This window comes from Littorina saxatilis, linkage group LG5 (genome assembly GCF_037325665.1).
Source record: "Littorina saxatilis isolate snail1 linkage group LG5, US_GU_Lsax_2.0, whole genome shotgun sequence".
Classification (NCBI taxonomy): domain Eukaryota; kingdom Metazoa; phylum Mollusca; class Gastropoda; order Littorinimorpha; family Littorinidae; genus Littorina; species Littorina saxatilis.
Window position 1 is genome coordinate 60,264,787 of NC_090249.1, and position 13,435 is coordinate 60,278,221.

General features: G+C 42.8%; 2 protein-coding genes across 2 annotated transcripts in view; one reads left to right on the top strand and one right to left on the bottom strand.

The window, feature by feature from the left end:
• LOC138967609 (nipped-B-like protein A) overlaps nt 1-13,435 on the bottom strand; it is a gene marked incomplete at its 5' end in the record, with an annotated part of 73,830 nt that overhangs the window by 16,190 nt on the left and 44,205 nt on the right. The window contains 4 exon segments of the mRNA XM_070340213.1: nt 3,763-3,972; nt 6,667-6,774; nt 7,524-7,659; nt 8,239-8,293. Coding sequence (XP_070196314.1) covers nt 3,763-3,972; nt 6,667-6,774; nt 7,524-7,659; nt 8,239-8,293 — 509 coding nt within the window.
• Nucleotides 10,099-11,982, top strand: LOC138965910 (uncharacterized). Its single transcript, XM_070337990.1, has 2 exons — nt 10,099-10,361; nt 11,157-11,982. The coding sequence occupies exons 1-2, from the start codon at nt 10,222-10,224 to the stop codon at nt 11,833-11,835; spliced, it is 819 nt and encodes a 272-aa protein (XP_070194091.1). The 5' UTR covers nt 10,099-10,221; the 3' UTR covers nt 11,836-11,982.

Below are 13,435 nucleotides of genomic sequence, written 5' to 3' on the forward strand. Positions count from 1 at the left end.
AAATACAACTACATAGAATAGGGACACCTACTGTACTGTCATGAACAAACCAACCCCAACACACAAGGTGAGAAAGAAATACAACTACATAGAATAGAGACACCTACTGTACTGTCATAAACAAACCAACCCCAACACACAAGGTGAGAAAGAAATACAACTACATAGAATAGGGACACCTACTGTACTGTCATGAACAAACCAACCCCAACACACAAGATAAGAAAGAAATACAACTACATAGAATAGGGACACCTACAGTACTGTCATGAACAAACCAACCCCAACACACAAGGTGAGAAAGAAATACAACTACATAGAATAGGGACACCTACTGTACTGTGATAAACAAACCAACCCCAACACACAAGGTGAGAAAGAAATACAACTACATAGAATAGAGACACCTACTGTACTGTGATAAACAAACCAACCCCAACACACAAGGTAAGAAAGAAATACAATGATATAGAATAGAGACACCTACTGTACTGTCATAAACAAACCAACCCCAACACACAAGGTGAGAAAGAAATACAACTACATAGAATAGGGACACCTACTGTACTGTCATGAACAAACCAACCCCAACACACAAGGTGAGAAAGAAATACAACTACATAGAATAGAGACACCTACTGTACTGTCATAAACTTTCTTTCTCTCTTTCATTCTTTATTTGGTGTTTAACGTCGTTTTCAACCACGAAAATTATATCGCGACGGGGAAAGGGGTGAGATGGGATAGAGCCACTTGTCAATTGTTTCTTGTTCACAAAAGCACTAATCAAAAATTTGCTCAAGGGGATTGCAACGTAGTACAATGTATTACCTTACTGGGAGAATGCAAGTTTCCAGTACAAAGGACTTAACATTTCTTACATACTGCTTGACTAAAATCTTTACAAACGTTGACTATATTCTATACAAGAAACACTTAACAAGGGTAAAAAGAGAAACAGAATCCGTTAGTCGCCTCTTACGACATGCTGGGGAGCATCGGGTAAATTCTTCCCCCTAACCCGCGGGGGGTACTGTGATAAACAAACCAACCCCAACCCACAAGGTGAGAAAGAAATACAATGATATAGAATAGAGACACCTACTGTACTGTCATGAACAAACCAACCCCAACCCACAAGGTGAGAAAGAAATACAACTACATAGAATAGGGACACCTACTGTACTGTGATAAACAAACCAACCCCAACCCACAAGGTGAGAAAGAAATACAACTACATAGAATAGAGACACCTACTGTACTGTCATGAACAAACCAACCCCAACCCACAAGGTGAGAAAGAAATACAACTACATAGAATAGGGACACCTACTGTACTGTGATAAACAAACCAACCCCAACCCACAAGGTGAGAAAGAAATACAACTACATAGAATAGAGACACCTACTGTACTGTGATAAACAAACCAACCCCAACACACAAGGTGAGAAAGAAATACAACTACATAGAATAGAGACACCTACTGTACTGTCATAAACAAACCAACCCCAACACACAAGGTGAGAAAGAAATACAACTACATAGAATAGAGACACCTACTGTACTGTCATAAACAAACCAACCCCAACACACAAGGTGAGAAAGAAATACAACTACATAGAATAGGGACACCTACTGTACTGTGATAAACAAACCAACCCCAACACACAAGGTGAGAAAGAAATACAACTACATAGAATAGAGACACCTACTGTACTGTGATAAACAAACCAACCCCAACCCACAAGGTGAGAAAGAAATACAACTACATAGAATAGAGACACCTACTGTACTGTCATAAACAAACCAACCCCAACACACAAGGTGAGAAAGAAATACAACTACATAGAATAGAGACACCTACTGTACTGTCATGAACAAACCAACCCCAACCCACAAGGTGAGAAAGAAATACAACTACATAGAATAGAGACACCTACTGTACTGTGATAAACAAACCAACCCCAACCCACAAGGTGAGAAAGAAATACAACTACATAGAATAGAGACACCTACTGTACTGTCATAAACAAACCAACCCCAACACACAAGGTGAGAAAGAAATACAACTACATAGAATAGGGACACCTACTGTACTGTCATGAACAAACCAACCCCAACCCACAAGGTGAGAAAGAAATACAACTACATAGAATAGAGACACCTACTGTACTGTCATGAACAAACCAACCCCAACCCACAAGGTGAGAAAGAAATACAACTACATAGAATAGAGACACCTACTGTACTGTGATAAACAAACCAACCCCAACACACAAGGTGAGAAAGAAATACAACTACATAGAATAGAGACACCTACTGTACTGTCATAAACTTTCTTTCTCTCTTTCATTCTTTATTTGGTGTTTAACGTCGTTTTCAACCACGAAAATTATATCGCGACAGGGAAAGGGGTGAGATGGGATAGAGCCACTTGTCAATTGTTTCTTGTTCACAAAAGCACTAATCAAAAATTTGCTCCAGGGGATTGCAACGTAGTACAATGTATTACCTTACTGGGAGAATGCAAGTTTCCAGTACAAAGGACTTAACATTTCTTACATACTGCTTGACTAAAATCTTTACAAACGTTGACTATATTCTATACAAGAAACACTTAACAAGGGTAAAAAGAGAAACAGAATCCGTTAGTCGCCTCTTACGACATGCTGGGGAGCATCGGGTAAATTCTTCCCCCTAACCCGCGGGGGGTACTGTGATAAACAAACCAACCCCAACCCACAAGGTGAGAAAGAAATACAACTACATAGAATAGAGACACCTACTGTACTGTGATAAACAAACCAACCCCAACACACAAGGTGAGAAAGAAATACAACTACATAGAATAGAGACACCTACTGTACTGTCATGAACAAACCAACCCCAACACACAAGGTGAGAAAGAAATACAACTACATAGAATAGGGACACCTACTGTACTGTCATGAACAAACCAACCCCAACACACAAGATAAGAAAGAAATACAACTACATAGAATAGGGACACCTACAGTACTGTCATGAACAAACCAACCCCAACACACAAGGTGAGAAAGAAATACAACTACATAGAATAGAGACACCTACTGTACTGTCATGAACAAACCAACCCCAACACACAAGGTGAGAAAGAAATACAACTACATAGAATAGAGACACCTACTGTACTGTCATAAACTTTCTTTCTCTCTTTCTTTCTTTATTTGGTGTTTAACGTCGTTTTCAACCACGAAAATTATATCGCGACAGGGAAAGGGGTGAGATGGGATAGAGCCACTTGTCAATTGTTTCTTGTTCACAAAAGCACTAATAAAAAATTTGCTCCAGGGGATTGCAACGTAGTACAATGTATTACCTTACTGGGAGAATGCAAGTTTCCAGTACAAAGGACTTAACATTTCTTACATACTGCTTGACTAAAATCTTTACAAAAATTGACTATATTCTATACAAGAAACACTTAACAAGGGTAAAAAGAGAAACAGAATCCGTTAGTCGCCTCTTCCGACATGCTGGGGAGCATCGGGTAAATTCTTCCCCCTAACCCGCGGGGGGTACTGTCATGAACAAACCAACCCCAACCCACAAGGTGAGAAAGAAATACAACTACATAGAATAGAGACACCTACTGTACTGTGATAAACAAAACCAACCCCAACCCACAAGGTAAGAAAGAAATACAATGATATAGAATAGAGACACCTACTGTACTGTGAAACACAAAACAAAGCCAAACAGACTGTGAAGGTAAGACCTACCCCTGTGTCGTCGAAGAGGTTGAGGAGGGAGGTGAGCAGACCGCGGCGATGCGAGCGGTTGGAGCGCAGTACTGAGTACAGGAAGCCGTTGAGCGCCTGGAACTGGCCCTCCTCCGTCTGCCGGAAGCCCCGGATGGGCTCCAGGGGGTTGTTCTTGTGCAGGACCTGCTGCAGGCGGTATGAGTTCTTGATGCCCATCAGTGCCTTCATCTGTAAGGCAACACCAGACCTGTTTACTCCCAAAACTTGACAAGAGTATTGGTCAAGTCAAAAATAGTCATCTGATGACCAAAATAGTAACCCACTGGTTACAAACGCCAACATTAGCAACACAAACCTAATTTGAAGCACACTTGAAAATCGCAGTCAGATCTGAACTCAAATTGAGTATTTTTTCCCCCTAAATCCCAAAAACTAGTAATAACTCAGTCCAAAATAGTAAGGGTAAACAGGTGTGCAACACACAGCAACACTCATCACTAAGGGCGGCTCAGTCCGTAGCGGCGCTGGCTTTAACTCATTGTCTCCCAGGTACCAATATATCCGTACCCACTCATATGGCTCTATCTGACCCGGTACGGCTATATCCGCTCAGACTGTTAGCTTCAGTCGCTTCCTGTAACGTCCATCTAACGCCTGCATTCCAGCGTGTTCATACACAGTTACTACTACAGCAGTCCCTCTCATGAACGGACACCCTTGGAGGTGTCCGGTCACGGGAGGGGTGACCACACCACCCCCTCCCCCATACACTCACACAGAGACACACAAACAACAGGATTGAGTCTATGCTAATCACTTCTTGTGGCTACTAAACAATAACAATAAACTCCTAATACTTCTTTAAACGTTCTGTAAAAATGATTTGTATGAAAAGTGTTGAAAAGAAGAGATAAAATAAATCCTCAAGGCAGTGAACACACTCACCATGCACTGACATACCAAAGCAGCCACACAAACACAGCACAGAGGAGCGTGTGCAGATGCTTTGCAAGAATAAGCTTGAAAACCAGTTTGAATAAATAGCAGCAGATAGAGCTGCATGTCATAATCATGTAATTTATTTTCTTCTTGTCTGGCTTTATTGACTGCATGCCGATCATGTGGCATGGCGATGACTTTTCACTCTTCAGTCGGAAATACACTGTACATAACACAGCTCCCACTCTCCCTCACTAATGCCTACCCCAAGCCGTGACAACTGATGCTTGGAAATTGTGTGGAAGAGTACACCTCTCTATTTCTCTCCAATGCTCTTCCTGCTGACATGCAGTGACACCGGACACCCCACAGAGTTTAGCCAGCTACCCTCCAGCCCCCCCCTCCCTCACTCCCTCCAGCCATGTACTGTTGGGCTGTGGCCAGAGAGGCCAGCTGCACTGTTCACTCAGAGCAAAACCAGTTGACTGTGTCTTAACTTTTGACAAAGCAAGACAACTGAAGGGTTCACAGATTAGGCAACCGACTCACTGGTCAAGGCTGAGGGGAAACAAGAGTATCTTGTCAATGAAAGAGGTTACACAGACACACGATGCTGAGAACTGTGGCCGGTTTTTCACTCTCTTTCGCTCAGGACCTTCATCGACTGTGGTTTCTGTTGTTTACGTCCAACAGACAAGAATAAAGAGCACAGTGCAGTTTCATGTTGGCATCTTCGCATGTACTCCACTCCTGACCAAAACTACCCCCCCCTCCTGATGCACTCAAGTTATCAGTGACTGTCATCACGCGGCTGTGATCTTTGTACCAAGAGCCGGACTGCTCTGTTATCGATTTTGTTGTGGTGAATATTTGACGATGGTCTGTCCGTACATTGGAGGTATGACCTGCTGTTGGGACCGAAAATGGGCGGGGCTGTAGCTCAGTCGGTAGAGCGCTGGATTTGTATCCAGTTGGCCGATGTCAGCGTGAGTTCGTCCCCACGTTCGGCGAGAGATTTATTTCTCAGAGTCAACTTTGTGTGCAGACTCTCCTCGGTGTCCGAACACCCCCGTGTGTACACGAAAAAGATCCTGTAATCCATGTCAGAGTTCGGTGGGTTATAGAAACACGAAAATACCCAGCTTGCTTCCTCCGAAAACGGCGTATGGCTGCCTAAATGGCGGGGTAAAAAACGGTCATACACGTAAAATTCCACTCGTGCAAAAAACACGAGTGTACGTGGGAGTTTCAGCCCACGAACGCAGAAGAAGAAGAAGGGACCGAAAATGAGTGTCCGCATCCACGTTTTGCAGGTGTCCGTTTAAGGGGGGGCAAATATAGAAGGAAAACACTCCGTGCCGAGCAAATGTGTCCGTACATGTCAGGTGTCCGCTCACGCCGGGGGCCGTACATTGCAGGGACTGCTGTATTCAGAGTGACCTGCTGCAGCACAGCTGCTCTCGGCTAAAAAAAAAACTTGGTCAACATAGGTGGGGTAGAAAGTGTTAAAAGCAGTTATTGCTATAAGCATGGGTTCGACCCCCACATTTGACGAGGGACTTATTTCCCTGAGTCAACTTTGCGCAGACTCCTCTGTGTGCAAATATGCGCACGATAAAGATCCCCAAATCACAGTGAAAGTCTCAGGCCTTGGGAAACACAAATACGCGCATGCAGGGGGACAAAAATTGGGTAGTGCGATTCTGTCGCTGTACGCTATCCACAGAGATTGCAGCCCAAATTTTCTCGAGGGAATTCCACAAGGACAATAAGATAAGACATACCAAATGAGGCAGGAGCCAGGGGTTAGGCGTAGGTAAGAAAATGACAATGATAACGACAAGATTTATATAGATGCACAAATCACACTGTGAATTTTATGAGTGTATTGTAAAATAGAATGCATAAAAACAGAAGCAAAAAAGATAACGAAGAAAAGAGAGAAAAGAAAAGCCAGGCAACATGCCTACAGTGACAACTTACATGTGTGAATCCAGGGTACTTTTTCTCGATTTCTTCCAGCTGCTGGTCTGCTTTGACTCGCACCACGTTCTCTGGGTCGGTACTCATGCAGATCAGGTAAGGCATACACTGCAACACAAACAGTTGTCATTACTTTAGTGAGATCAGGTAAGGCATACACTGCAACGCAACAGTTGCCATTACTTCCATTCAATCTCATGAGATCATATAAGGACATACAGTGCAACGCAACAGTTGCCATTACTTCCATTCAATCTCATGAGATCATATAAGGACATACAGTGCAGGTATAACAGAAGTTGAATTGTGTTAAAAACCCACAATACATCCAGCTTCTGGATAGAAGACAAAGATGTCAAATGCAAATCTTCTTACTTTGAAAACTTACAAGACATCTATGCTCTGTAAAACTGGAAGAGGATCATGTAGCATCAACAACAACAAATAAAAGCAAGAACATGTGGAAGAAATATCTTAAAAATATAATGATCACATAAAAAGTTGGCATAGTCCCAAATCAACGCCGTGGAAGTGATGTCACATACTGAAAGAAGGGAGACTTTTTTGCAATTCACTCAGAAAAATGAAAATGAAATTAAAGATGAAAGTCGCTTGTTCATTTCAATGCTTGTTACTCTCTCAGGTGCCAGGAGACTGGTTTCGCATAACTCTCATTGACTCTATTACACGTCTTATGCATTTAGAGCGCTTACTTCCCTTTGTTTATGAGATGTGCAATTCACTCAGTTGGACGGTGAACCGCACACAGTGCTTAATCAGGTATTGCCCAAACATTGCACAGATATCTTGAGGGAGGTTGTTATCTTGCAGGTGAGAAAGGTGTTAACGAGTCTTACCTGGACGGGGTGAACGAGGCCCTGACGCAGAATGAGCTGTACAACGTGGAGCGCCGTGATGCGCACCTGGGAGTGGTCGTGGTAGAACGCCTCCAGCAACTGTTTCAGGTACAGCTGTACTACTGTACTCGCCATACTGCACACACACACAAGGACACGATTTTAAGAGATGTCAGTACAAGCAATCATCACAGCCTTTAGTTATTGCGCATAGCTTTCTGCTTTCACCAAGCTCTTTGTTACGTTGAGTTTTATACTTGACTTTGGCTAGTGGGTAGGAAATAACAGTGCAATGCATTACCGATGTGATAGGGCGGGGCTGTAGCTCAGTCGGTAGCGCGCTGGATTTGTATCTAGTTGGCCGCTGTCAGCGTGAGTTCGTCCCCATGTTCGGCGAGAGATTTATTTCTCAGAGTCAACTTTGTGTGCAGACTCTCCTCGGTGTCCGAACACCCCCGTGTGTACACGCAAGCACAAGACCAAGTGCGCACGAAAAAGATCCTGTAATCCATGTCAGAGTTCGGTGGGTTATAGAAACACGAAAATACCCAGCATGCTTCCTCCGAAAGCGGCGTATGGCTGCCTAAATGGCGGGGTAAAAACGGTCATACACGTAAAAGCCGTGGGAGTTTCAGCCCATGAACGAACAAACAAACAAACAAACCGATGTGATTATGTCAATGAACAAATGTATTTGAACAGTTTAATAACTTACCCTGACTGAACGTCTCCCATCTCTTTCAAGTCTTCCTGCTTGGAGTGTTTTTTCCCTGAAAACAAAGAGAACAACAGTTATCAATTGTCATCTTGCAACACATGTACTGACTTCATGTCAAGAAACGTTTACCTTGAAACACATGTACTGACTTCATGTCAAGAAAAGTTTACCTTGAAACACATGTACTGACTTCATGTCAAGAAACGTTTATCTTGAAACACATGTACTGACTTCATGTCAAGAAAAGTTTACCTTGAATTACATGTACTGACTTCGTGTCAAGAAAAGTTTACCTTGAATTACATGTACTGACTCCATGTCAGGTCATCTACATCTGCTTCATTACCTTGTCCCATGTTCCAGTAAGGATTATTTTTGAAACCAAAACTTTCAAACACTATTTTCTCTCGGTAGTCAAACACTGCAGATTACTTCAATAATTAGGGGTTGCACTAATTGCACAAAATTGCGTAAATATTGATTATTTCAGGTGCTATTCACATTTTAGTTAAGGGCAGAGGTGGCACGGAATTTTAGCAAACATTTGTTCAAAAACGTGTTTTGGGTTTTTGTTTTTTTCAGGTACTTTGAACATCATAGAATCACTGTGTGTTGTTTATTTTGTCAATTTCGTCGTTTATTTTGCAATAAAGTGGTGATTTTCAAAGTATGTGTACATGTGTGAGTGCTGCAAGTGTGAGAAATTGCTGAACAATCTATGTTTTCAAGTCCTTGCAACAACCACGATTCCCCGAATAAGCTTGGCAGTAACACATCGAACGGTTGAGCGGGAATTCCCGTTTTCTGTGAACGTTAAAAATAGACATGAACAGTCCGTTATTTCCGTACAACGGCCGGATCGCGCATCAACTTTTTCAGACAGTAATATGAATATTCATGAGAACAACCTCTAACCTTTGAGAAACTTCTCTGGTTGGTCGTTGTCAATGACCACAGTGACGCGCATGCGCAAACTGCCTTATCCGTTGTAAACACAGTGTCGATTCCACGTAACTCAATATCAACTATCAACCAGCAATGTCTACTCCGAAATTCGCAAGGATCTTCCCAACGCAAAAGGAAGAATCAGCTTTCAGATGCTCGAACAACGAGGAAGGAAAAACCAGCAGGCGACGAGAACGCGCCTGAAGTTGGCAGAGCAGAGACAGTTGTTTTGAGAGATAGTGGTGACGCGGATGTTTCGAATCGACTCGGAGTCGAACCTCGGCCAGTTTTGGGCGATGTGAACCGTAATCAGCCTCAAATCGAAGGTATTTCTGCTTCGGCGACGAAACTGAGGAGATTTAGTGGTGCAGGCATCGACCCGAATGCTCAACCACCAGCTGAGCTAAATCGCCGTTCGTGGTGTTTTGCCGAGTGCAGTCAGTTGAACTGAGAACTCGCTTCTCTCTAATGTGAAGTGCCCGGAGTGCGAGGCAGGACATGTGACAATTCGAGTTGGTGACTCGATGGGCTTGTCACAAGAACTAGTGCTGTGTTGCGACAGCTGCCAGTATTCACGCACAGAGTATTCGTCGCCAAGAGAAAACAACCTCAACCACAGACAAAATGTTCCCTTTGAAGTGAACACAGAGATTGTGCTATACTCTCATGAGATAGGTAGTGGCTACTCCAGTGTGGACAAACTGTGCACAGTCTTTGGAATGCCAGCGATGAACAAGAGTTCCTATCATCGCATAGACAAACGAGTCAATGCCAGCATTGTGGAAGCTACAGATGCCACACTTAACGAAACAGTGGAGTTTGTGAGGGAAGCCCACAGGCAAACATTTGAATGCTGTGAATGATGATGGTGAGGAAGACGGTGCTTGGGAAGATGATGATATATATGTGGCCTTTGATGGTACATGGCACAAGAGAGGATTTTCCTCACACTATGGAGTTGGCGTTGTTGTTGATGTTCTGACTGGGTATGTGCTGGACTTCTGTGTGAAATCCACATACTGTCACACATGTGCGATGAACAAAGAAAAACTAGAGGGGATGACCGCTGCCGAGCAACTACAGTGGAAGCAGCTTCACCAGCCTGACTGCAGCATTAACCATGAGGGATCTGCCAAGTCTATGGAGAGGGACGCAGCCTTGGAGTTGTGGGGAAGGTAAGAATATTGTTCTAATAGCCTATACACTCTTCCCTATATCCTTTATTTTCAAATACATAATAAGACAACATGAATAAGGTTGCGCTAAAAAGTAAATTTTATTTAAAATTGTGGGTGTTTGTTTTTCTTTACAAAGAAAGATGAAGACCAACAAAACACAACACAGAAGCACATATTTTTGCAACAAAACACTGTCCACAAACCCTTCACAAATACATTTTCTTTTGTTGATAAATCATTAAATGTTCACAATGTCCTATTAAGGATCAGCTAGGCTGGGACATTTTTTTTATTGAATCTGCAAATTTCAGAGGAAACCTGACAACTTTTCTATTGGAAAGAAAAAGTGTCCCAAACAAGTTGGGATCAAACTCATTGTGAGTGTGTGTATGTGTGTGTGTGTGTGTGTGTGTGTGTGTGTGTGTGTGTGTGTGTGTGTGTGTGTGTGAGGGAGAGAGATGTGTGTATACATGTATATATTCTAACAAGTACAAGTTAAATGTTCACCCTCTATGAAAAGATCACTTTATACACACTTAGTACACAAGCCAATGTAAATTGGCACACTTTCCAGTAATAATAATACATGTATACATTTTCTGCTGGGAGAGGCCTCCTGATACTCTTCACTAAAGTAATATCCAAAATCATTTTCATTCGTGGGTCTGCGTCTGTATCTCACCAGGACCTTGTTGGCCCATGAACCCCAGTCTTTTTCATATTTTTTTTCAAGACAGTAGTTATCCAGCCAGTACTTTACACTAAGTTTTTTTTAATTTTTCTATGCTGCAGGTCTGTTGAGCGTCACAACCTCAGGTACAGAACTATGCTGTCGGACGGAGATTCCACAGCGTTCAATGCTCTGGCTGCAGCTCAGCCCTACGGTCCCACACGTCCCATCACCAAGCTGGAATGTACCAACCACCTCCCCAAGAGAATGGGCACAGCTCTCCGCAAGGCATCAAAGGATGGAAGGCTTGGTGGAAGAGGGGAGGGGCGACTAACCAAGGAAAAGTGTCAACGCTTGCAAAACTACTTCCGTAGCTCGATCCTCAACAACCTTGAAGATCAGCAAGCCATGGAGCAGGCGATCTGGGCCACTTTCTTCCATGTAACTTCAACTGACGAGGACCCTCACCACGACAGATGTCCAGCCGGGCCAGCCTCATGGTGCTTTTTTCAAAGAGCCAGGGCAGAAGGGCAACCACCACCTCCACACGCAGGGCACTACGGCACTGCCTTGTCCAGGGAAGTATCACATGCTGTTCTGCCCATCTACAGGAGAATGACAAATCCCATTCTTCTCAAGCGCGCGGCCCATGGCAAGACTCAGAACAGTAATGAGTCTCTCCACAATGTCATGTGGGGACACTGCCCCAAAGAAGTCTTTGTTGGGAAGCAGCCACCGCTGAGGCTGTCGCAAAGTTCAACAGAGGCAACTTTGCACTGGCACAGGTCATGGACCACATGAGCTTGCCAATTACTGAGCTTACTCATTCTGCTTTGGCCAAAAAAGACAAGGTGAGGGTCCAGAAGGCGGAGAGAGCAACAGATGTGGCCGCTGTAGCAGCTCGTAGGGCAAGATGTGCTGGTCGTCAACGTCAGCTGGAGCAGCGAGAAGACCTGGAGGGGGAGGTGTACGGTGCTGGACTGATGGGGGATGGAGGGGAATAAGTACCAACATCATTTGAAGAAGACTCGGAACAATACATGAACACACCCAGACTCTTTTTTCGGCAATGTGTCTTCATAATGTGTAAAGAAACACTTTACAAACTTTCAAATGCAATTTTCTCTGAATATGGGTTTTCAAGGACGGTATCAACGCGGGAAATGATATTTCGTCAGAACTACTTGTGGTAGAGTTATAATTTTTTTTTTACAGGAGTAAGATTTGATTTTGCCAGACTCTTACAGAGCGGTTTTTGTAAAACCCATCAACAAATTTTTTTAGAGAATATAATATAAGCCTGATTGGGTATTTTGGGGGCAAAAATTTATATCTCTCAATTTATGCTGCTGAATTCGAACTGGGGTAATTTGGTCAAAATGGCTCTGTATAAGTCTGAAACTGATATCTGGGAGTAATTTTCACTGCATTTGAAGCCTGTAGCTTCAAAAATGTCTTTTGAATTTCATGGGGCGTGGTGTGTAATTTTCGTATTTTTTTTTAAGAAATTGGTATTTTTGTGTGAAAATATTACTTGCTTGGTCAAAAAATGGGCATGCAGGTGCTTTTTTATGCTTTCTTTCTATAAAGTACCCCTAAACTTCAAAGAAAACTTACAAATATTCAGATTTCATTTTTCGTGCCACCTCTCCCCTTAAACTACTTTGTGAAATAGGTCTTGATTTGTGTCAACCTACCTTTGTGAAATAGGTCTTGATTTGTGTCAACCTACCTTTGTGAAATAGGTCTTGATTTGTGTCAACCTACCTTTGTGAAATAGGTCTTGATTTGTGTCAACCTACCTTTGTGAAATAGGTTTTGATTTGTGTCAACCTACCTTTGTGAAATAGGTCTTGATTTGTGTCAACCTACCTTTGTGAAATAGGTCTTGATTTGTGTCAACCTACCTTTGTGAAATAGGTCTTGATTTGTGTCAACCTACCTTTGTGAAATAGGTCTTGATGTGTGTCAACCTACCTTTGTGAAATAGGTTTTGATTTGTGTCAACCTACCTTTGTGAAATAGGTCTTGATTTGTGTCAACCTACCTTTGTGAAATAGGTCTTGATTTGTGTCAACCTACCTTTGTGAAATAGGTCTTGATTTGTGTCAACCTACCTAACTGAAATCAGCGCGACGTCTGTACAACCAATAAAAGTAGCAGCTTCAGTCTAACTACTATCTGCTTTTGCTTCTTTTCGGAGGCATAATAGATGAATTCCAGAAATAACTCTGCCGGGTTTGTATGGGTTGCAAAAGAGTGAATACCCTTGCTTATACTGAGACAAACATTCCGTGGGCCAATCATTGGCGAGGAGTGTCTAACACTCATGGACCAGAAGCATGTGTGGCTTATTTGTCTCACTAAAAGCAAAGGTATTCACTCTTTCACATTCCATACA